The 23,113-nt window shown below is 44.0% G+C and overlaps 1 protein-coding gene across 1 annotated transcript; it reads right to left on the reverse strand.

Annotated features, from left to right (window-relative positions):
- Positions 1 to 13,132: 13,132 nt before the first annotated feature.
- On the reverse strand, positions 13,133 to 20,958 carry LOC118088850 (pancreatic alpha-amylase-like). Its single transcript, XM_035122983.2, has 10 exons — positions 20,771 to 20,958; positions 19,121 to 19,267; positions 17,790 to 17,987; positions 17,214 to 17,444; positions 16,905 to 17,038; positions 16,671 to 16,793; positions 16,447 to 16,546; positions 14,034 to 14,155; positions 13,758 to 13,883; positions 13,133 to 13,428 (listed from the first exon to the last, which is right to left on the reverse strand). Exons 1-10 carry the CDS (start codon positions 20,936 to 20,938, stop codon positions 13,239 to 13,241), a joined length of 1,539 nt encoding a protein of 512 aa, XP_034978874.2. The 5' UTR covers positions 20,939 to 20,958; the 3' UTR covers positions 13,133 to 13,238.
- Between the last annotated feature and the right edge of the window lie 2,155 nt (positions 20,959 to 23,113).

The raw sequence follows: 23,113 nt of genomic DNA on the forward strand, positions 1-23,113 counted from the left end.
GGTCTGACTTCACCCCCGGAGTCGCACTCTATTGTATCTTGAGACAGACAGGTGCCTACAACAAAGTTTATTGCTACTGATAGGGAGTGATCATTCCCAGAAATTGGGAAACTTATGCAGAGAACGGCTGTGGGACTGTGGTTTGGCATGTGATATAATTTTACTTCTGAAAGTAAGCAGATTTAGCCCTGTAAACTGCCAGGTTGGGGAAACCACCTGGAACACATGCAATTTGTTATTGGCACTCTGGGCTGTGTCCACACTCTTACACTGAATTTCAAGTGCTGGGTTTTTAATCCAAGTTCATGTGGCGTTATCCAAAATGCATATGTTTATGTACTTTGTTACAGAATGCATGGTTTCTCAAACCAGCTTCACACCAATTGGTTCCTGGTGTGTACACAAACGGAAATGATTGAAGCCATGCTGATGTGAACAACTGACAGTGGGAGAGCTATGAAACACAGGGAGGAGTGGGGAGATAACTGAGCTACAGTCTTCAGAGGGGTTTGGCAATCAATCCCCTTTCCCAGGACACCCTGGTAATTGTAGCTGCATGAGGGGAAGCCCTGTTCCGTTCCCAATAAGCACGGGACGACTCTGACCAGCGGTACTGTGGCCCATATATTTCAGCAAAATACTGGGCAAGGCTTTGCCCAGTATCCTCTCTCTGCAATGGGCTCATGGGAAAAAGCTATCCCATGAGCCCTTGCTGCAGAGAGGACGGGGAAGCCTATATAAGGCTGCTTCCCCTGGTGCTTGCAGCCATTTTGCTCTGAGAGTTTCCCGCCTGCCCACCGTCAGGTTAGAACCTTCACTGAGCAATTTTGGGTCGCTGGTTGACAGAGCCGGAAATGAATTTTTCTCTCTCAACCTGATTGGCACTTGGTTGGTTTTTTTTGCCTTTCTCTCAGTGAAATTATGGCCTTCCTTTGTTAGGCGGAAGAACATTGTTTGTGTGAGGGCAGAAATGGCATTGGGCAGGATCAACATAATTTGGGGGAGCCCATAAGGGGTCTGAGGGGAGGAATGACCATGGCAAACCCAAGCGTGGGTTCGGTATCTGCCTGTTTGGAATCTGCACCCTGGTCACCCACTGAGGCCTTCAACACTAGTCGACTTCCTTGGCGCTGGTTTGGAGTGGTCCAAACCCAGCAGATCCATTCCATCAACATGGGGCTTGTGGAATGATGACCTGATCCTGGGACCCAATGCCATGCCAACCCTTGTCCTGCCTGTTGCTGTCAACAAAGATTTGGCCTGATTTTATTCCGTCACTGTTGTTGCTGCTCTCACGGGTCACATAATGTGCCTGCCCGAGCAACAGAGGTCTCCTAACTACTCTCAGCAGCCCTAACAAAATCCAGGATTCTTTGAGGAAAGCCATGACTGCTTAAAGTTGTGTGATACTGCTTTAAATATACTGTGGGACCTTACTCTATTTTTGTAATCCTATACCAAAACTTATTGTCTTTTGCTATTTTTCCCTCTAAGAAAACTTGACTGTTGCTATGGCATACTGGTGGCGCTGTGGTTAAACCACTGAGCCTAGGGCTTGCTGATCAGAAGGTCGGCGGTTCGAATCCCTGTGACGGGGTGAGCTCCCGTTGCTTGGTCCCAGCTCCTGCCAACCTAGCAGTTTGAAAGCACGTCAAAATGCAAGTAGATAAATAGGAACCGCTACAGCGGGAAGGTAAACAGCGTTTCCATGTGCTGCTCTGGTTTGCCAGAAGTGGCTTTGTCATGACCTGGAAGCTATACGCCGGCTCCCTCAGCCAATAATGTGAGATGAGCGCGCAACCCCAGAGTTGGTCACGACTGGACCTAATGGTCAGGGGTCCCTTTACCTTTACCGTGAATTTTGTTGAATCGCCAAGTGTGTATTCCTTGAGTGTACACATAGAATCATAGATTGAAAGGGACGCTGAGGGTCATTTGTCGAACCCCCTGCAATGCAGGAATCCTGCCCACAGCTGTCCCTGTGTGGGATGGGTCGAACAAACCAACCTTGTGGTTAACAGCCAAACTCACTGACCCATTGCAGCACCTGAGGCTATGTGTAGGTAGGCAAGGATACATGTTAACAGATGAACAGGCAAAACACCTGCAAATTTCAAGGAGAGATCTATGAATTTCAATAAGATTAGTGAAGTTTCTCAGGAGGGTTGCTTTCTCAAAAGGAATAAAGGTTACTCTGAATTTCCCAGTTTTCTGGGGAAATAGGAGCACAAAGCAATGTTTTTGCACATGAAAAAGGTGCATAGGTACCTCAGAACAACACACTCACTCCCATTAGAGTGATAGGCTAGTCTATGAATCTTGAACTATTTAATAAATAATCCAGTTTGTTTATTTCACTGCACCATTGGTTTCAATATCAGCTGTGCTAAGGCAGGGGAACCACACAATTACCTTCCTTTGCCACACAGGGCAGGGTTATTAATCTGGTCAGTTTAATGATTCTTCTGTCTCGCATTGGTTGTAATGTATTATAGCTCTTGAAATTCAATGTGTAAATTAGAGTACAATCTAAAACAGCTGAAACCCAATCGATGGATTCACTGTAGGCAGCCGGCAGTGAGCAGTATTGTTCTTTAACTCAAGCTATAATTATCTGAATGTCAGAGATCTCTTAATCTTGGGCTTACCTTGCTCGTGTCAGGGTGTGATGCTTGTTTACCATTGGAGTTCCTTGCCCCCAAACCATTCAAAGCTGTTGCAAGGAATTGTTTTACACACACACACACACACACACACACACACACATTGTAGAAATATTGCAAAGATTAATATTCTAAACCCAAATTACTGTAGTGTGGCAATATTTTCCCAATGATATGAGTTGACTATTTTTAAAGAAAATAGAGTATACCCTTCTTGATTTGTACAGCTCAGCTGTTGTGTACACAAACTGTGCACACATTTAGCATGTGGTGGTGTTTGCACACTACCGTATTTTGTACCTGCGTGCAAATTGTCTGTACCTGTGTTCAGCTGCTTGACCATCATCCTTGCCACTTTTCAAAGCGGACATAAATGTGGTTCCTGGCCAGCCTGGCATCTGTCCAAACCCTCAAACATTTCTCTGATGAAAATAGGGACATCCCATTCCATAATGATAATTTTACTATTTATACCCCACACATCTTACTGGGTTGCCCCAGCCACTCTGGGCAGCTTCCAACATATATTAAAAACATAATAAACCATTAAACAGCTTTTTTAAGAACTTCCCTGTACAGGATTGCCTTCACACGGCTTGGGGGTCAGATAACTCCATACCCTCCAACATTTCTCCAATGAAAATAGGGACATCCTAAGGCAGTGATGGGCAACCTTTTGAGCTTGGTGTGTCAAAATTCACCAAAAAAGCGAGCATAACTCGGGTGGTGTGTCACTTCGAGAAAAAACCCCATAATTTCACAATATTTATAGTTTAAATAACAAAAATGTATAATTGTAATATATAACTGTATTTAATAAACCAAAAACTAATTATTAAACCAAACCAAACCAAAAACCCCTTATTTATCACAAAGTGCCCAGAGTTGTTGAGCTTTTTGGGGGTCAGCTGCTGACCAAAGTTTTGGAGTTTTTTTTGGGGGGGGTGCAAAATTTGCTTTGCTTTTGGGCAGGATGCCCCAAAGCTCCTGCGCTTTTAGGGGGGGGGGAGAGAACAGAAATAATTGACGAATAATACCTTCGCTGGAACTAACACGCAGCACCGACATAGCCTGCCAAAGTGCCAAAAAACCCAGCACAGAACGGGTTAAAAAATGAACGCTGTTACACCCAATCATCGTCTGCCAAAGTGCCAGAAAAAAACAGCACAGAAAGGGGTTAAAAACCAATCTCTGGCTACCAGAAACAAAAAACAAAAAAGGTCGGGTTTTAACAGCTGAGACAACGGTTTTTCGAATGGGCCGATGGGCGTGTGCCAACAGTGAGGGCTCTGCATGTCACGTTCACCATCACTGTCCTAAGGAAAAGCGGGACATTCTGAGATCAAATCAGAAACTGGGATGGCTTCTGTAAATCAGGGGTGTCCCTGGGAAATAGGGACACTTGGAGGGTCTGTCAGTCGGGCACATGCTATGGCCATCCCCTAATCAGTGGCCCACTGAGACCACATTCACACCATACCGGTACATTTCAAGAACTATGGTACCACCTTAAACGATCATGGCTTCTCCCAAAGAATTCTGGGAGCTATAGGATGGTGAGAGTTGTTAGAAGGCTGCTATTAGTCTCCCAGAGATACAGTTTCCAGAGTTCCCTGTGAAGAGAGATTGTTAAGCCACTCTGGGAACTGCTGCTTTTGTGAAACAGGCTTCCCAGGTAGATAGAATCGTACATTATAGATATAGATAGAAGGGGACCCTGAAAAGGTTACCTAGTTCAACCCCCCTGCCAATGCAAGAAATCTGCTTCCTTGATAGGTGGCCATCCAGACTTCACTTTAAAAACCTCCTTGATATGTTCTGTTTAAAAAAACTCTAACAAGAAGAGTCTTACCATCTATCACACATGAATTTCTTCCCCCAGCCCCTTGTATTTTGAGCCCATTGGTTGCAATGATATTGCTATTGGTTTGAAATGTGCATTGCTTAGAGATTTATTTTTTAAAATTTGTGTATCTAAGTATAGAAGCTGTCAGCTCATGTCTCCACACCCCATAAACAAATTGGGGTCTCAAACCCTCAAAGACATGCGAAGACAGGCTCCAGTGGATTGAGCAGATGGAACCAGTTGTGGGGCCAATGGTCAAGAAGGTGGTTACTGCTCATGCTTCAAAGTGTGGGGCAGATAGGGCCCTTCCACTTGGGAGGGTAGCCCATCTAGGAGAAGGAAACTGACTCTAAACCTCCACTGCCTTCTGGGATAGCTTCAGGAGAAGAAAGGGATAAGGAGTAAACCCTACACAAATCCTGAGTGGAGTCCCTAAGACGGTTGGATGGAACCTTGTCCACATCCTTCTGGCAATTCCTGCAGCCAGGCTGGTGCCAAATGTATTGCTCTGCTTTCCTTTGGACCACATCAGCGAGGTCCAAGGGGGTGGGGGGACCTTGTTATCTGGGCAACCCAGGACCTCCATATACTTCAACCCCCACCCGCACCCCCCGGAGGTGCACTCCATTGTCTCTTCAGACAAACTGATGCCAACAACAAATGAATCAACTGTTGTTGAGGGAGATTAGTCGTCTCTGGCTATTTAATTCATTCTGATTTGTTTGTGAGGAGTTCAGAGGGTATTGCATCACACAAGGGTGCATTTTCCAGTGCATTTTCCCATCATTTTCCTTATCGCCCAAAGTCTTGGGAAAGTGGTTTTGTTGTGCAAGCAAGACCTCCCAATCACCCATAATTGTGCAACTTGAAACTCCTGCTATATGATTGAATCCTCCCCACTGGAAAACAGACGCAGTCTGGAAGCTTTCACTGTTAAACTTGTGGTTTACTGATAAAACCCTTTGATCCTTTTCACATGCACTGCTGTCAACCCAGGTGTGTCGCCCCCCCCCTTTCTCCCTGCTATGGACAGTGCTAACTTTTAGGTGGTTTATTACGTAGACTTTAAAAGCCTTGTGATTATTTATTTATTTTGGATGATTGACCTTTCCTTTTTATCTAATCACAGCCAGGCCCGGCTCGCCCATTGACTCTAGTGGCGCAATGCACCACGGCGCCTGGGCGATCAGGGGGCGCTGAGGGGCGCCCCAGCAAGTGGGGGAGCTTCGCGGCGGCCTCCCTTTTCCCTCCACCAGCCGCGCCGCGAGAGCAGGGAGGGAAGCAAGCGGAACAGGGGCACTAGGACCCTGTTCAGCTCTGCAGCGCCAGGGTCATCCCTCACCCCGGCGCTGCGTTTCATTGGTAGAGGTGACGCCACATGGCAGCAGCTCTACCAATGAAACGCAGGATCCTGAGGGATCCCTGCACCAGGGCGCCCGATGACTTTAAGACAGCCCTGATCACAGCCTGGTTTTAATTGGAGTTCTGCTGCCTATGTTGATTGAAAAGTAAATAAACTGAACCATTTTAAATTGTTTTGGTAGCAGAGTTGGACCAAGACATTTTGGAAGCAGAGGCAAACCACACAATGGCATCCCACTCTGCTTTGTCTGGTAGGGTGGGGGACGCAAAACCAGACTTCTAAAAACAGCTCTAGGTAATACACCCAACTCTGCAGCCTTCCTCTGCCACAAAATGAAGCTCACAAAAATAACTTAACCTGACCTGACTAGGGCATCAAACACTTAATGGGTGCTAAAATGCCCCCATCATGCCTGTCCACAGCACATAGTTACTCACTTACTCTGGCTGTGGAATACATTAACCCAGGGAAAATAAATATTTTTGGTCATTTCAACAGAACTGAGCACATACACACAAACCAAGGGCACACATACAAACTCCAGCCAGAACCACAACAATAAGAAGTGCTTTGGGACCAGAGGTCAGACATGCATCCCAATCCTATCCACATCTATACATGCCCCAAGACAGGTTTTGACCTTATGCACTTTTATACATGGAACCAGATTTCAGAGTAATTAGCTGGGCTTACTTCTGAGTAAAGGCAGTTTTGTTTTGTTTTGTTTTTTAAAAAGCATCCAACTATAAATCCAGAACACAATACACCCCCAGTTGCAAGCAGCTGGATTACTTCTGAGTAAATGCAGTTTTTTTTAACAAGCATCAAAAAACTGTAGCTCTCAGTGTGGTGAAAAGTAACTCCTTGTTGCAGTAGTGAACACAAGACAAACACAACTGATGAACACAAGCCCGGGAATAAAGAACCAATCAGAAGAACCAGGAGGCAGTGGGGAACCAATCAGGAGAGCCGGAAGCCAGGAGAGCATTGAAGAAGATGTGGCTTGGTCTTTTGGCTGCTTCTGGTCCAGCTGCTGCTGAAGGCAGAGAAGGGCAGGCCACAGGCCTTGGCACTGATGCCATTTTGGAGGCGATAACAACATCTGCTTCAGTGCCAGAAGGAACTGGTGAAGTGGTCACCTTGACCTCCCAAATTGGTGCTGAGGCTTCAGAAGTGGCAGGCATCTTTGGTGATGCAGCAGCAACCAGCAGGCACAGTGGCAGAATCTGCTGTTCCTGGATCCCACCAAGATTCTGTCGCCTGAGGCAACTGCCTCAGACTGCCTAATGGTAACGCTGGCCCTGTTTGGTAGTTCAAATATAAAACCCTTTATTATACCTAATTTTTAAAGGTCTCCCTCCCTCCCTCCCCCCCCCTCACATACACACATATCTTGGGCTGTTCATGTAAATTCTAACAAACTTTTTTTTAGAAAACTTGATACAGGGGGTCCAAACAAAAATGAACAAAACACAGCAGCAGCAGCAGCAACAAAAATGCCTCAGTTTTAAAACCCAGAAGAGTCAAATATATTTGCCTAACAACTTTGGCATTCAGGCAGCCTTCTCTGGGGTGGGAATTCCCCAAATAGGGCTGTACCACTGAGATGCCTTTCTCTCTGGCCATCACCCATCTTACCTTAGATGGCAGGGGATAAAGGAGAACTCCCAAAGGCAGATTGGTATGGGAGTATGTCAGTCTTATAAATAAGGCCACCGCAATGACTAGCCTATAACTTCTTTTTAACAATCCCAGTTAGGAGCTGTCAGAGGAAGGACAGGAGCCACATTTCTATGCTGGGCATAGTTGAGAATGGGATGAGGATGCTTCTCTGCACTAGAAGCCAGCTTGGTTTCTATTTCTGGGGGCACCAACCAACTCAATCTCCTGCATGGAACCTGATTCACCCACCTGCATGCAATTTTTGGTCGCCTTTGTCTACCAGGCTAGAGCTTAAATTCACGGCTGGACGTAGGCATTCTTTCCCTATTTGTAAGTACTGTAAATTGTTGGCTCCAGCCTGGTTCTTTCTTTAGTCAAAAGAGAAAAATGCACACAACTATAATCGCAACTGGCAAAACCTGCAATGCTGGCAGAAGTCAGTGACGACAGCTGCAAAGCCAATGATATTTGCTTCTAAATCATGCTCTCTCTTTCATTTGCAGCCCTGTTTTCTGTGGGGAAAGTGACTCTTCTGTCCTAGATTCCCGTTCATTCAAGCAAAAGGCTACTCTGTTTTCCACCTTGGCTCAATTAAAGCACCTTATTGCAGCATTTATTTGGGAAGCAAAGCATGCAGTTTTATTTACAGCACAATTAAACACCGGTACAATTACCAAAGTGGGGGAAGAAAGCTTATCATTGATACTAAATTATTCCTAATAGACTTTGTTAGTCAGTAATTTGTTCTTAAGTGGGTATAACACTTCATTCCAATTGCCATGATATGGAGATGTTCTCTATCTTTAATGTCTGGGCTGCTCCAATAAGACAACCTGGGATTGGGGGGGGGAGGGCAGGGAGCAACCAAATGAGTGACTCCCCCAAGTGTTTTGAATTTGAACAGAACTACACATAGCTCCTGGTATGTTTGTACCCTGTTTCACCCCCATCCGGCCATCCTACTCTTTATTGCCTTAAGTTTTGTGCTCCCCTCTTCCTCCATTCTTTCCTTAGGTCAGGCACTTATGTTATAAAGGTGGCATGTATCCTATGCCTATTACACCAGAAATTAAATAGGCATAGTAATCAAAGCCTATGGAAGGTTGTCTTATTCTGTCTCATCTTCATCTTTGGATGAACTATCCTATGCCTGTTTCCCATGACGCCTCAGTAATTTTAGGAATAGAGAATCCACATAGGAACCACTATGTATCATGCTAGCACATCTCACAAAGTAGTTGTAAGGCTAAGATGGCGTGGGGACCATTATGCCATCTTGCTTTCCTTGGAAAAGGAAAGCAAGGAAAGCCTCGGTCCGGTATACCTGAAGGAGCGTCTCCACCCCCATCTTTCTGCCCGGACACTGAGGTCCAGCTCCGATGGCCTTTTCTGGCGGTTCTCTCACTACGAGAAGCCAAGTTACAGGGAACCAGGCAGAGGGCCTTCTCGGTAGTGGCACCCACCCTGTGGAATGCCCTCCCACTAGAGGTCAAAGAGAACAACAATTACCAGACCTTTAGAAGGCATCTCAAGGCAGCCCTGTTTAGGGAAGCTTTTAATGTTTGATGGATTTCTGTATTTTAGTGTTTTGTTGGAAGCCGCCCAGAGTGGCTGGGGGAACCCGGCCAGATGGGCGGGGTATAAATAATAAATTATTATTATTATTATTATTGGAAGAAAGGTGTCATATAAATAAAACAATGATTGTATTCAACTTCCCCTTCCCAAATCTGCTCCAGAGAGTTGAGAAGAAACCCATAATATATATGAAAGCACATGGGCAGCAGAGCAGGGTGGGTGGGTGGGTGGAATTCTGCTGTGCAATGTCAAGGAGCCAAGCCAACCACAGGGCAGGCACACACACGAGAAGCATGGAATGCAATCAGCTCTTTTTTTAACAGAAAATAACAACAGAACAGAATCCTCTTGTTCATATTAATCCAGCTGACGTTGCTGAAACTGACCACTAGCTCCACTCGCCTCTTTTAGCCTTTCATGCTGGATCCCTCCCAAGCAGATGAGGGTATGGACTTCTGCTCTAGACCTGTCTGGCCTAATGCTCAGCAACATGCAGAACTCTCCTGGAGTGGGTTGTCAGTGGGGTAGGAGAGCCAGCAGGACTGGGACTGTCTGGATTGACATTGCAACTCTCAGCCTCTAACCCTGTCCTGGAAGGCCCTCCTTCTCATGATCCAGCTTGATTATTCAACCTCCCTTCTCCAGGCTGCTCTTCAGTGTCTCACCACCAGGATCCTGGATCTAAGTCACCATCTTCGGATCCCTCCCTTGGGGGCTCCTGGGCAGAGGGCTCCCACCACTCTTCTTTATCCAGCCAATTCCTGACATCCATGCAATGGAACAAAACTGCAGGTTACAACCATTAATTCTGATTCTATGAATGCCATTAAATTCCTTCTAAACTCCTTAGAAAGACAAATCTGAGTTGGATGTTCCAAATTCGCATTGATTCCCGTGTTAGGTATAAATCAATAGAAACTCTGTGAATCCAAGCGAGCTATCTTAACAAGGGCAGAAATGTGGGTAAGACTCTTCCCCCACCTCCATTCTCTGAGCAAGACTCTCCCCATTTAGACGACAACTCAATGAAAAGGGGCTAACTTGAAAGGGAAACATTTTGGTACGATGCTGCCATGACATCACTATTCCTTTTACCAACACTTAAGGTTTTCTTCGTGGAGCCCTTAAATCTCTAAAACATTCTACAAGCCCAGCTTATAGTTATCATTGCCAGTAACGGATGTATACAGTACTCACCATCTGGGTGGTATAAATCAAGGCATTCTCTCACACCTACACTCGAAATTAATTATCATATCATTGATCTTCCTTCTGTTCCGGACCAGTTCTCCCAAATGCCTCCATATGTTATATGGCACAAAACAAACCAAGCTTGAACAACATCTTCATATCTCCAAGATACTGATTAATCTGGGTTATGGCATCTACAAAATTTGCTCCCACCAACGCAACCACTACAATTGCACACATCTTTCACGTGAAGTTCATTTAAGGACCACTACGTTCTCACATTTCAAATCCTGCTTTCTCCATACCAAGCTCATTCCCAGTCCCATCTGCTCCTTACCTTGTCTTCTTAAAATAATTTTTTCTTACTGCAGGATGCAAGAATGAAGCTCTTTCAAGACAACAGGGTGTCTTTGCAGGGCTGACCCACCCATGAGGCAAGGTGAGGTGACTGCCTCATGTGGCAGAATCCACAAGGGCAGCGGATTCGGCTTTGAAGGAGTGCACTGCAGTAGCAGGCAATACATGCCTTGGATTAGCTGCCTTCTCAGTAGCCCCCTACCCCATGTTTTTGTCCCCTCAAAGAATTCTGAGCACTGTAGTTACAATTCCCAGAAACCTTAACAGTGCCCAGAATTCTTTTGAGTGGACAAGAGCAGTGCTTTTTTTCTTAAAAAAATGTTTAAGGGTGGTTTTATTTCCCTACTCATATTGAAATACTGCCCCTCAATGAAGCCAAACTTAGATTCACAAAATGTTTAGGGGTATGTGTACCTCTGCGTCTCCCCAGAAAAAAAGCACTGGATAAAAAAAGCATGCTTCAAATGTGCTTGAGAAGTATAGTGTATACACAGCCAAAGTGCTTCTACAATGCTGGGGCAAAATTGGCACAAACTATCAAGATTTAGACTATTATGAGGAGTTGACTAGTATGATGTACATCCACAAAAACATGAAATATAAAAAGAATGAACATCTGTGGTGATGAATCAGTACTGGGCACTTGGCACAATGAGGAAAACGTACTCTACACATCCTGTTTTGTTCTAGGAAATGTTCCAGTTACAAAGGTTTGTATATATATATATATATATATATATATATATATATATATATATATATATATATATATTAATGTGATGATTATTCAGTTGTATGGTGAAGTCTTTGGTCATTAATACAGGCACAGAAACATTTATATTAAGGTCCAAAACTAGCATTTCAATTATTAACCTCCAACAATGCTGGGTAGCCTTCGATTTCTCGAAAGCGTTAGAAAAAGTCTCACTCACATAGTGAAGGCATCAGTTGCTGTTGTCTTAAATCAAAGCCATAGAATTTCGGAACCCTGAGGATCATCTAGTCCAACCCCCTGCAATGCAGGAATATGCAGCTGGGATCAAACCTGCAACCTTGGTGTTATCAGCACCATGTTCTAACCAACTGAGCTACCCAGGCTCATCACTGTAGTTGCAATCTGCACACTGAGTACTTTGTACCTGTGCTCATTTGTCAGATACTACCGGTATGTTCCTCGTTCCAAAACAAGCGGACTGCTTCTGTGTCACACACTCACACACTTTCCCTCAGAAGTTATACTCAAGGACAGATAGAACAAACAGACTGCAGGGTTTTCCCATCAGTCTGTTTCCTAACAAAATGGTCTTTGAAGGTCTCTCTTTTTTCCACTTTGAAAGTGTGTGTGTGTGTGTGTGTGTGTGTGAGCAATCCCATTAGGTTGGCTTAAAAAACAACAACCAGCCTAGCAAACCACTGGTGTGTCTTTCACAGCTGTATGATGCAGGGGGATGGTGGGGTTGAGAAAAAAAATGTTTCAGGCTTAAACATTGCATTTGTATTTCATCCCCTTTTGAACCAGCTTGGGCTTTTCTGTCTGAAAGGCACGGAAATAAATGATAGCTTAACAACTTCTGCCAGCAAAGTTTTTCTAGCACACAAGTACATGAATTCCCATAAATCTCCACTACGAAGTGACAATAAAAATGATGTTGTGGAAGAAATTTTTTGCTGCCGCTGCTGATGAGACCACCAGTCCCTCACTGCAGCTCGCCTCACCCACCCCAGATGGTGAGAAGCCATACTTTTGAATGGGACCTAAGCCAGCGGCCAGTTGACATTGGGCTTGGCGCTGTATTTTGAACCTAAAAAGAGCCTGCTGGATCAGGCCAATGGCCCATCTACTCTAGCATCCTGTTCTCGCAGTGGCTGACCAGATGCACGTGGGAAGCCTGCAAGCTGGACCGGAGAGAGCAGCAGCATTCTCCCCTACTGTGGTAACTGGTATTCAGAAGCATACTGCCTCCAATCCCAGCTTGGCTCCCATTCAAAAGTGCTGGAAACAGCAGTGCCAATCAGGAAACAGGTCTGGGTTGAAGGTGGTGGTGGTCTCTGGTGGTGCACAGACTGGTGTCGGATTAGAGCCCATATGTTGCATGATGCCGAGGGCAGATTCCATTTTGCAGACCCTCCCATCCATCCATGGACAGTGGGGTGGGTTGCCGGTGGGAACACAGAAGAGGCTTAGAAGTCTGCATGGGGCCAGTCCATACATTCTGATGCCACTACTTAGCGATCTCAGAATTCAATGCCTATACTGTCGTGCGTAGTATGAAACCACCCACTCTGCACTAGAAGTTGGCCAGCTAGTTGCAGCTAGTCAGTGGGATGGAAGTCACTGCTATGTTGGTGCATTCTTGCTTTCCTTTAAAGAATGGCTACATGTGGGCTGTTTTAGATAAATTGGGGCTCTGTGTGTGTGTGTGTTGGTGGCAATGATTGTTTTATCAGGAAAACAAATGGCAGATGCATGTGAGCATTGTAACTTTTTATTCTTTTGAGGGACTCCAAAATAACTCCATCTTGCTCAGAAGTGCTTTAGGAAAGCAAAAGCGAGGGGAGGACGTTCCTCTCCCCTGAGCTATAATTTAGCATCGACATGGATGGCGACAAAGGGGTCTTCGGCAGAGTTGCTGATCTGAAAATAAGCTGTGCCATCGCCATTGACTTGGATTTTAATTCCACTGCAGCCATTGCCTTCTTTCTGCCCAGAAATGACGTCACAGTAAGTGCCAGCAGGGAGGCCTGTTTGCAGAGTTTCAGACAAGTTCCTGTTTTAAAAAGAGAGTCAAAAATAATGATAATGTAGTTAGCTATCCTTTATCATCAGGTTTTGCACACTAAGCTACCTCGGTGGGTTCAGGACTACCATTCTGCTATACAATTGTTAATAATAAAGTGAGATTTCAGTTTGACCCCAGTCTGGCTTTTCTAAGGACAAAACCGATGGTGCTCAATTGCCCACTGCATCCTTCCTTCTATGGAAGATTCTGGGATGCTTCGCAAGGCTGGTTAAAACATTATTTCTAGATTCTGTATAGCTCTTGGTGCCAGCTAGACTGCTGTACTTTAAACACATGAGAAATCTCTTCCTACTTACCAGTCATCATTATTAAAGACAATGAATCCTTTGTTGCCACGGCCGAACGCCACTTGATTGCTGTTATTGTCCCACCAATTGGTAAAGGGCTGTCCGTCCACAACATTGCGGAAATTCACCATGTTCCTTTGGAAGGGGGAAAAAATGGGTTCATTGGTAACTGATGTACTGTAGAACAGAGTCAAACATGTCAAAGTGCAATAAAAAGATAAGCATGATTAAGAGTGCTAATCTATGTGTTAGATTGTTGCCATTAAGCCATGTGCAGGTTCCAACCTTATTTGACGCCATCGGTGTTCGCAGACCCAGCCATTGCCACAGGTTGTGTCTGGATTAATGGTAACAGATTTGGTAGACCCATTCCCATTGCTTGGAGGTCCAACCCAGTCATTTATATCCTGGTTGTCAAAGAATTGAGAAAACAAATATTAGACTAGAGGTGAAAAATAATAACAGAACGCATTTATTGGAATGTATAAACTAACCAATCTTGCGGGTTATCATATTACTGGGAGGCAAGGGCCTGGTTACACATGTAACATACAGTGGTACCTCGGTTTATGAACACAATTGGTTCCGGAAGTCTGTTCATAAACTGAAGCGTTCATAAACTGAAGCGAACTTTCCCATTGAAAGTAATGGAAAGTGGATTCATCCGTTCCAGACGGTCCACGGAGTAACCGTTCATAAACTGAAGCGAACTTTTCCATTGAAAGTAATGCAAAGTGGATTAATCCGTTCCAGACGGGTCCGCGAAGTACTTAAACTGAAGCGTTCATAAACTGAAACATGGGTGTAATTGGTTCCGGAAGTCTGTTCATAAACTGAAGCGTTCATAAACTGAAGCGAACTTTCCCATTAAAAGTAATGGAAAGTGAATTAATCCGTTCCAGATGGGTCCACGGCGTTCATAAACCGAAAATTCATAAACCGAGGTGTTCATAAACCGAGGTTCCACTGTAATGAGTTGAGAAGCTGCTATGGTCCCAATATGTTAGAATGGATGATGCCACTTCAGCTGGAGGATCATATCATGATATTCCCTTATATCCCTACCAGTAGAAAGCTAGCACAGAAAGCAACAGTCTTAGCTGTAACCTCAATAACTAATACACTAGGGTTTTTTCTTGGTTTGGTTGAACTTTTGCTGTCTGTTTCAAGTTTTTGTTTTATGTAGAGGGACATTCAAAACTGATAGGCTGAAATAGTACAGTACTATCTACCACCTTCCTTGACATTCTGCTGTATGCACAAGACCACACACATGACTTGGTCAATCTCTAGGATGTGTAGGATTGTTGGTTCTGTGGAGCAAGCTGCATATTAATGATGCCAATGAGTCTGAAGGACAGAGTTAGCGCCTGCATTCCATAAGTAGTTCACGTCAAATAAATAAAACCCAGTGGTAGACACCATGCATAGCCTGCACTGCTCACCTGGCTTTCCTCTGGCTACATCTTTAGTGCATACCATCAGGTGAAAGAGCAAGGTTGGTGAGGTGCAGTTAGGCGGATGGAGTCAATCTGGTGCTCTTGCCAGTCTGTTTGCACTGCATCAACCTTGCTGCCACCTCAGCCTCCCCCCATCCTGGTATGAAGCAGCAACATTGGCAAAGGGAGGTCAGGTAAGTGTTGGAAGCGCAGCATACCTTCTCTGCAAGTGTGCTTCAGACGGCAGATGACTATTCTTCAGGGACAACACATGCCCAATCATTATAATGTAACCATACCAAAAAGTGAAGTTAAGATAAATTGATTCTTTTTGGAGTTTAACAGCGCAATTATAACCATGTGTACTCAGAAATAAATCTCAATGAACTCAGTACAAGTTACTCTCAAATAAATTGGGTTAGGCTTGTAGCCTTGAAAGATTTGAGCCTCCCTGGGATATTCCTTCCTTCCACCACCCCATCCCAATTTACTGAAAACTGAAATCGAAGAAGAGTTTGGATTTGATATCCCGCTTTATCACTACCCTAAGGACTCCTTCGTAAGGAGTCTCAAAAAAGGGATGTGGGTGGCGCTGTGGTCTAAACCACAGAGCCTAGGGCTTGCCGGTCAGAAGGTTGGCAGTTCGAATCCCCGTGACAGGGTGAGCTCCCATTATTTGGTCCCAGCTCCTGCTAACCTAGCAGTTCGAAAGCATGTCAAAGTCCAAGTAGATAAATAGGTAAGGTATTTCCCGACGGGAAGGTAAATGGCATTTCCGTGCACTGCTCTGGTTCACCAGAAGTGGCTTAGTCATGCTGGCCACATGACCCGGAAGCTGTATGCCGGCTCCCTTGGCCAGTAAAGCGAGATGAGCGCCGCAACCCCAGAGTCGTCTGCCGCTGGACCTAAAGGTCAGGGGTCCCTTTACCTTTAAGGAGTCTTAAAGCAGCTAACAATCTCCTTTTCCCTTCCTCCCCCACAATACCCTGTGAGGTGAGTGAGGCTGAGAGACTTCAGAGAAGTGTGACTAGCCCAAGGTCACCCAGCAGCTGCATGTGGAGGAGCGAAGATGCGAACCCGGTTCACCAGATTACGAGCCCACCGCTCTTAACCACTACACCGCACTGTCTCTCAGTGCAGACCTCTCTGAATATGTGGTACACATCTAGAAAAGTTCGGTGTACATCCTTTAAAACTAAATAATGAATGCCCGTTGCCAATTTATTTAGGCTCTTTGTTATCAAACAATAGAAACTGACCTTTCCATTCTCAAAGTATCTTGGCCAGCGGAAACTTGACATCACACGGGTGAAGCCATATGGGTGAGCAAGCATGAAGCCGACTCCCATTTTGTATTGCCTGAAGATATATTTTAAGAAAATGAAAATGAAAGGGAGGAACAGAAATTGAGATTCATATTTATTTCAGGTGTGCGGTAGGGAGGAGAAGCCAGTCAGGCTTCAAGTCTCAAAATGTTCCTTACCTGGAATCCCAGAAAGTCAAAATGGCAGATCCACCAGCACCGTGGCCCCTCTGGTTATCATGATTGTCTACAAAGACAACGGCTTTGTCAGAAGGCATAAAACCCCAGCCTTCTCCCCAGTTCCTGAAGAAAAGAGAGAAAGGGCCAAATTTAGTTAAACACTGAATTTCAATATGTGCAAGGCTCTAAGCTTCGTCATTCAGTTTTGCTTTGAAGTATATAAAATTAAATTACTTTAAATAAGCCATCTTTTCTCCACTCCACTTGCGAATGACCGTTCCTAGTTTTGCACCATATTTGAATTCAGTTACCCGGCCATTTCCATAGTAGTCACTGGCTTTAATTGCCTCTCCACCCAAATCAATTACCTGTTGAGGGGAAAGAAGGAAAGTTATGATGATACAGCAACATTTGAGTAGAAAATAAAGTTTTTCTACGCTCTGAAATCAGCTCCACATCACAAATGTCTGCCCTTGCCGTCCTCTCAAGCTAGCCTTATATGTGCTTAATGGGTGTCTTCAACATAACAGACATTCAAAGTACCTCTTGGAAGATGAAAGGCCTTGTTCCTTCAGCAAACCAAGTCGTGCTCAGATTTTTCAGCTTGTCTAAGAATGCTTTCATGTCCCCAGGCCACATATGCTTGGAAGCATCAATTCGAAACCCTGCTACTCCAATGTCAATCAGATGGTTCATATACTCTGCAACCTTGGAGCGCACATAGTCCTTTTCGAGCGCAAGATCGAGAAGGCTTACGAGGCGACAGTCGCGGACCTGTTTTGAAAGGTTGTTTTGAGAAATCAATTTCATAGAATCATAAAACTGTAGAGTTGGAAGGGACCATGAGGACCATCTAGTCCAATCCCCTGCAATACAGGAATATTTTGCCCAACATGGGGCTCAAAGCCACGACCCTGAGATTAGATTTTATGCTCTACCAGCTGAGCTATCCCAGATGCCCGGTTTATCATTAGTGGGTTGGGTGCCACATTTAAACCAACTTCTCCTATGAAGAAAAGAATGGAAGAAGATGAACTGCATAAGGATGACGAAGAGAAGAAATATACAAGGGAAGAAAGGAGAAAGTGGGTAAAAAAAAAATGAATGCAAGAGCTTCACCTGGTAAGGATCACCATAATTTTCAATCTCTCCACTTCCAGTTCTGCATTTCAAGTCGTTGAAATCCCAGCTGGAGTACGGGACAGCGGGGAAATCGTGGGTCTCTGAATTAAAATAGCTTCCACAAGTAGAGTGGGTCCCAGATCCAGCAGCAGCTCCACACATGTGGTTGACTACAGCGTCAACATAAATATATACCTGAGTACAGAAAAGGCATGACTGGGTTGTAATTATTATCATTGCTTCTTATTCTCTTCTAGGCATAATCCAAGGAGCTGGTTATATCCTATGAATGCCTAACATGCTTCCTCTCTTGGGTCCCTTCTCAAGCACTGAGTTCCATTGAGGACGCCCTCTTAATCATACCATCTGTGCTTAGTTACCAACTGAATGAAGAGAGACGTTCTTGGTGGCTGCCCTTCTCCCCAGTTACGGAACGCTTTCCCACCGCAGATTTGCCGAAGTCTAAGCTTGAGGGCATTTTGGAATGGATCGTAGGACCTATCTGTTTGGAATGGCCTAGAGGGCTCAGAGTTAAGTTGGAGAATGGTGAGAAGTGTTATTAATGTAGGTGACATACTAATTCTGTCTTGCAGGTGCTTTGATCTGTTAACCACTCCAAATCTTAAGGATGGGGTTGGCTAGAAATCTCGATAAATTAAAACAAGGCACTTTGTGTCAGTGATGGAAGGTTCTCTTGCAGCACATTTCATGGGCCCATTCCTCTAGAGTCTGGGCCACCATTCCTCCTTTATTTCCTTTTAAAATGTCTGCAGAGGAGACATTGAACATGCATATAATAAGTGAGAAACACAATTTAAAATTCATTAAGGGATCTGTTTTGACCTTGCAGTAATCCTAGAGTTTTCCCTCCTGCTCCTCCTTCGCAAAGTTACTGAAATGGCAATATTAGGTTCCAAGAGACAGCTGCCCATAATAAAAGAGCCTCACTATTTAGCCCCTACATATGGCAGAGTTACCCTTGGAGTAACTAAGGGTAGAGCAGGCAGGGCTCTCAATGACAAAGAGGTTCTAGATCATGTTGCATTCTCAGAACTGATTCAGATTAGTGTTGCTTTTACATTGGATTAATTGAAGGGTGTCCAGGGGGTGTCCTCCACATTCATCCATCTGAAATGGGCCCATTCTGAATCGAGTTAGGCTGACTCCACCCATCCCTAGCTTGTTGGAGTGATGGCAAGTGAATTTTACCAGCCATCTCCCTGGAATAATTGGCTCCCTAATTAATACATGTCACTGACATAGAACCATAGCTGATTTGATCTGAAGTTGCCCACTACTGGTATAGACAGGATTTCCAAACCACTTACTCCAACATTGTTGCATCTGGTCACCATGTCTTTAAATTCACTCTCATTTCCAGATCGTGAACATAGCTTGTAACTGATGGGCTGGTATCTTTCCCACCACGGCCTCCACGGGTTTGTAATAACGAGGTTTTCATTTGGAGGGGAGATCTGTGAATTAAGAGATATTAAAACACCACACACCAATAAATACCATTTCAACAATTTAGTGGAGAGCTGATGGTGCTACTTAAGTTATTATGGGCTGCGGATGACATAGCCAGAATCTGTACAGACAATACAAAACGAGTGATGAGTCCATTCTCCTCAGAAAGCTTTCCCAATCTTCCTCAGAGTGTCTTCAGAAGAACCAAATGGGAGAAGAACTGCCCCCAGCCCTCCCTGAGAGCATCATTTCACCCAAAGCAACAGGGAGGCCTTGTAGACATCTTACTTGCTTGGAAATGGCACTCATACAACAAAGGAGTGTCCTTTCCTGCTGGAATTCACAGGGTTTTTTTTATGTTTCTCTGCCACTTGAATCAAATGCTACAAATCCCAAGAATCCTGACAGAAAATGACTATGGCCAGGAAGATCACTTCCTGCTGAGCAGAAGCCAGGGAAATCTCTCTTGGCTCCACTAGCAAGGTGTTCCTGCTGCCAATTCACCCATCCTTTCAGAAGGGAAACAGGATTCCAAAAGACTCCATGGATACAGAAGGTTCCACGATGCATGTTGTAAAAGACAGCACAAACAGGGATGGAGTTACCTCTTGTTATCCCTCTCCCTCCCTCTCTGATTTATATTGCCTTGAAGAGTGGAAATGAGGAGTAGAATGTTATCACTCTGCTATTGCACTGGACTACTCTGCACTAATGGGGAAGTGTGATAAGATGTTCTTTATCACTTGGCTGGACAATAGAGATGTCTGGCTTACGAGCTAATTATACATTCCTTGCTAACTTAATTCTTAGCAAAATCGTGGTCTTGTGACTTATCAAGCTGTAGAGTAGTTTTTATTATCCATTATCCCTACTAATATTAAGAGAGTTTCTCATTGTTATACACAGAAGAATTATTAAAGATCATGAAGCCCATAGCAAAATGCTTTCATCTTCTTTCCCACACACCATTATTGACGGAGTGGTTTGCTTAACTCTAAACCAGACCTAAAATAAAGCCTTAGCCAAAATATTATTTGGGGTATTTTTTTCTTACCTCAAATTATATTGTTGGATGTTGCCAAGTTGGCTATGTGAACCGGACCCACATTCCAAACAAATTTCAAAAGCTTCGGTTGTCACTTTGACATTGTATTTCAATAGTCTTATTGGTTTGGACACATTAATTAAACCAGGAGTAGCTAACATCCTAACCTCCAGGTGGTGCTTGACTATAGCTCTCATCATCTATCTGGTGCTGATGTGAGTTAAAAGTCCAGCAAAATCTGGAGGTTATGACATGGAGTTCAAGTGTATCATGTTGACTACCCCTGAATTAAACCATTAAGCATTAACTATATTTGAGTCCTTCACCTTGGTCTGTTTCCAATGACTGGTCTAAGTACACTCCTGTAAGCATCTGTTATTTCCAGTTAGTTATATTGAAATCGCCACATTCTCTTTGGTTCAAATAAACTGTGACAAGCAAATATTGAATAGAAGTTGCCTACCTGGATTCCGCCAAATCCATTAGGTGCCAAATAACGCTCACATTCCAGAGCAATGTCAGCCCAACGCCATTCAAAGAGATGGACTATTGATGTCCTTCCGGGCTTTGTATTTGGGTTATACTGAGCCCAAGAGAGCTCAAAGGCAACTAGGAGAAGAAAGACCCTCATGTTGTCTTGGACAATTGCCGTTGTTGAGTGCTCTATTTATATTCCTGCTGCGGATCAAAGTGCACTTCAGTCGTGATGCATTCAACACAATTGGCTATATTTAATCAAAGGTCATTCCATTTGGTGGTTTAAACAAAAGCAACAGGTGAAGATAACAGACCAAATTCTCTGGCTAATAACTTCAAATCCACCGGATAAGGCTCCGTGTGATTATTCATGTCTGTGTTCGCAGCTATATTGATTAGATAGTCATGGGAACAGACATTCAGAGGCTGAATCCATGAACTTGTATGCACCGTGAAGAGTTTGCCTGGACACACTCTCCTATTCCTTTCAACAGAAGGAGCCGCTCCATGCTTGCAAAGTGAAAAAATTTATGTGCATGAAGTACATTTTAATGAGAACTTATTAACTGGAATCAGTGGCGTTGCAAATACTGTGAATTGTAGTAGGCAGTGCAAGTGACTCCTGGTGTCCTCATGTTTTTCCCACAACACACAGAGGTTTCAACACAATGCCAATCATCCCTTCTTGTAGGTCGCTCCATTGAGAGTTTATTACTTGTTGTCCATCATGGTGAAATATTTTCTTTCTTTCTTTTTTTTACACTTGCCCTACTTCTCCAAACTGCAAGATGTTGTAGGGCCACAACGCTTACCCAGATTTGGTTTACTTTAGAAGGAGGTGACCGTAGGCTTAAGGATGCTCATATTTATTTAACAACACAATAATGGACTTTTCCCCCCTGCAGTGGCTCCCTGCTTGTGGAATGCTCTCTCCAGGGAGGCTTGCCTGGCACCTTCATTAAATCATCATCATCATCATCATCATCATCATCATCATCATCATCATCATGTTGTACACTGCAGCTACATTGGCACCAGGCAAAAACATTCCTCTTCTCCCAGACCCTTGGCTAATTATACCATCTATGCCATGGGTAGGCAACCTAAGGTCCAGGGGCCAAATCCGGCCCAATCACCTTCTCAATCCAGCCCACAATTCTCAATCAGTGTGTTTTTACATGAGTAGAATGTGTGCTTTTATTTAAAATGCATTTCTGGGTTATTTGTGGGACATAGGAATTTGTTTCCCCCCCCAAAAAAAATATATAGTCCGGTCCCCCACAAGATCTGAGGAACAGTGGACCGGCTCCTGCTGAAAAAGTTTGCTGATCTCTGCCATTCTATACTGCATTGTGGGGTGTGGTATTGTTTTTGTTTGTTGTGATGGTATGTAGTTTTGTGGTTTTATATTGTAACCCACCCTATGATCTTTGGACAAAGGGCAGTATAGAAATATAATCAATCAAGAAATTAATATTTGGGGTGGCATGCACCACTAGCATATGCATTCAGTGATACAGCAACCAAAAGTTATAGGCATTGCAATCTCACTTCCACATATAAGCAATTGCTCCCTATAGTCAAGACCTAACACTTCTGTACCTAAGCAAATTGCATGTCAACTGTATTAATCAAGATGTGTCACAATTACCCATAAGAGAAGTGTCCCAGTCTGCCCTGGGTTCCAGGGATTGGACTGGTGTTAAACATTCGAATTAGGAGTCTGCAGCAACAGAGGCTCTTTGAAAACTCCTGTTATATTCCACAGAGTATATAAAAGTACAATGCATGAGAAGCATAGGCTACAATTACGAAGGGTGGTACATGACTAAGGTTGCTTACACACAATACCTTTAAAACACATTTCCCCTCTCAAAGAATTCTGGCTCTTTTATTTGTTAAGGGTGAAGGGAATTGTCACTCTGTGAGGGGTAAACTACAGTGCCCAGAATTCTTTGATTTGAAAAATGTGCTTTGGATATTTTGCTCAAACTAGACCCAGTGAGATTAACAAGCATGACTTCACTAGATCCATTCATTTTAGAGGGTTTGCTCTGAGGAAAACCTGATTAATACCCATAGTCACAAAGTCTAGTACTTTCCTAAACAGCAATCCCCCCCCCCCAAAAAAAAATTTCCCAAAGAGACAGTCATCTCCATGCTTACTAGTTTTGCTGAAGAGCCAGAAGACTCCGATAAATGAATCTGATAGGTTTAAAGGTAATTTTTCAGCAACAGATGACTTCAGATTTATATCTCCTTGATTATATTAACCTCTCTGAAAGTTTAGAATACACTTGTATTTCAAATTACCCTTAAGAGATTAGAA

Source organism: Zootoca vivipara, chromosome 7, assembly GCF_963506605.1.
Source record: "Zootoca vivipara chromosome 7, rZooViv1.1, whole genome shotgun sequence".
Taxonomy (NCBI): domain Eukaryota; kingdom Metazoa; phylum Chordata; class Lepidosauria; order Squamata; family Lacertidae; genus Zootoca; species Zootoca vivipara.

Coding starts and splice junctions, on each gene's coding strand:
- LOC118088850 (XM_035122983.2), bottom strand. CDS start 20,938: ATGAGGGTCTTTCTTCTCCTAGTTGCCTTTGAGCTCTCTTGGGCTCAG. Junction 14,156..16,446: donor GATACTTTGAGAATGGAAAG/GTCAGTTTCTAT, acceptor TTTGACAACCAG/GATATAAATGACTGGGTTGG. Junction 13,884..14,033: donor CACCGATGGCGTCAAATAAG/GTTGGAACCTGC, acceptor CCCCTTCCAAAG/GAACATGGTGAATTTCCGCA.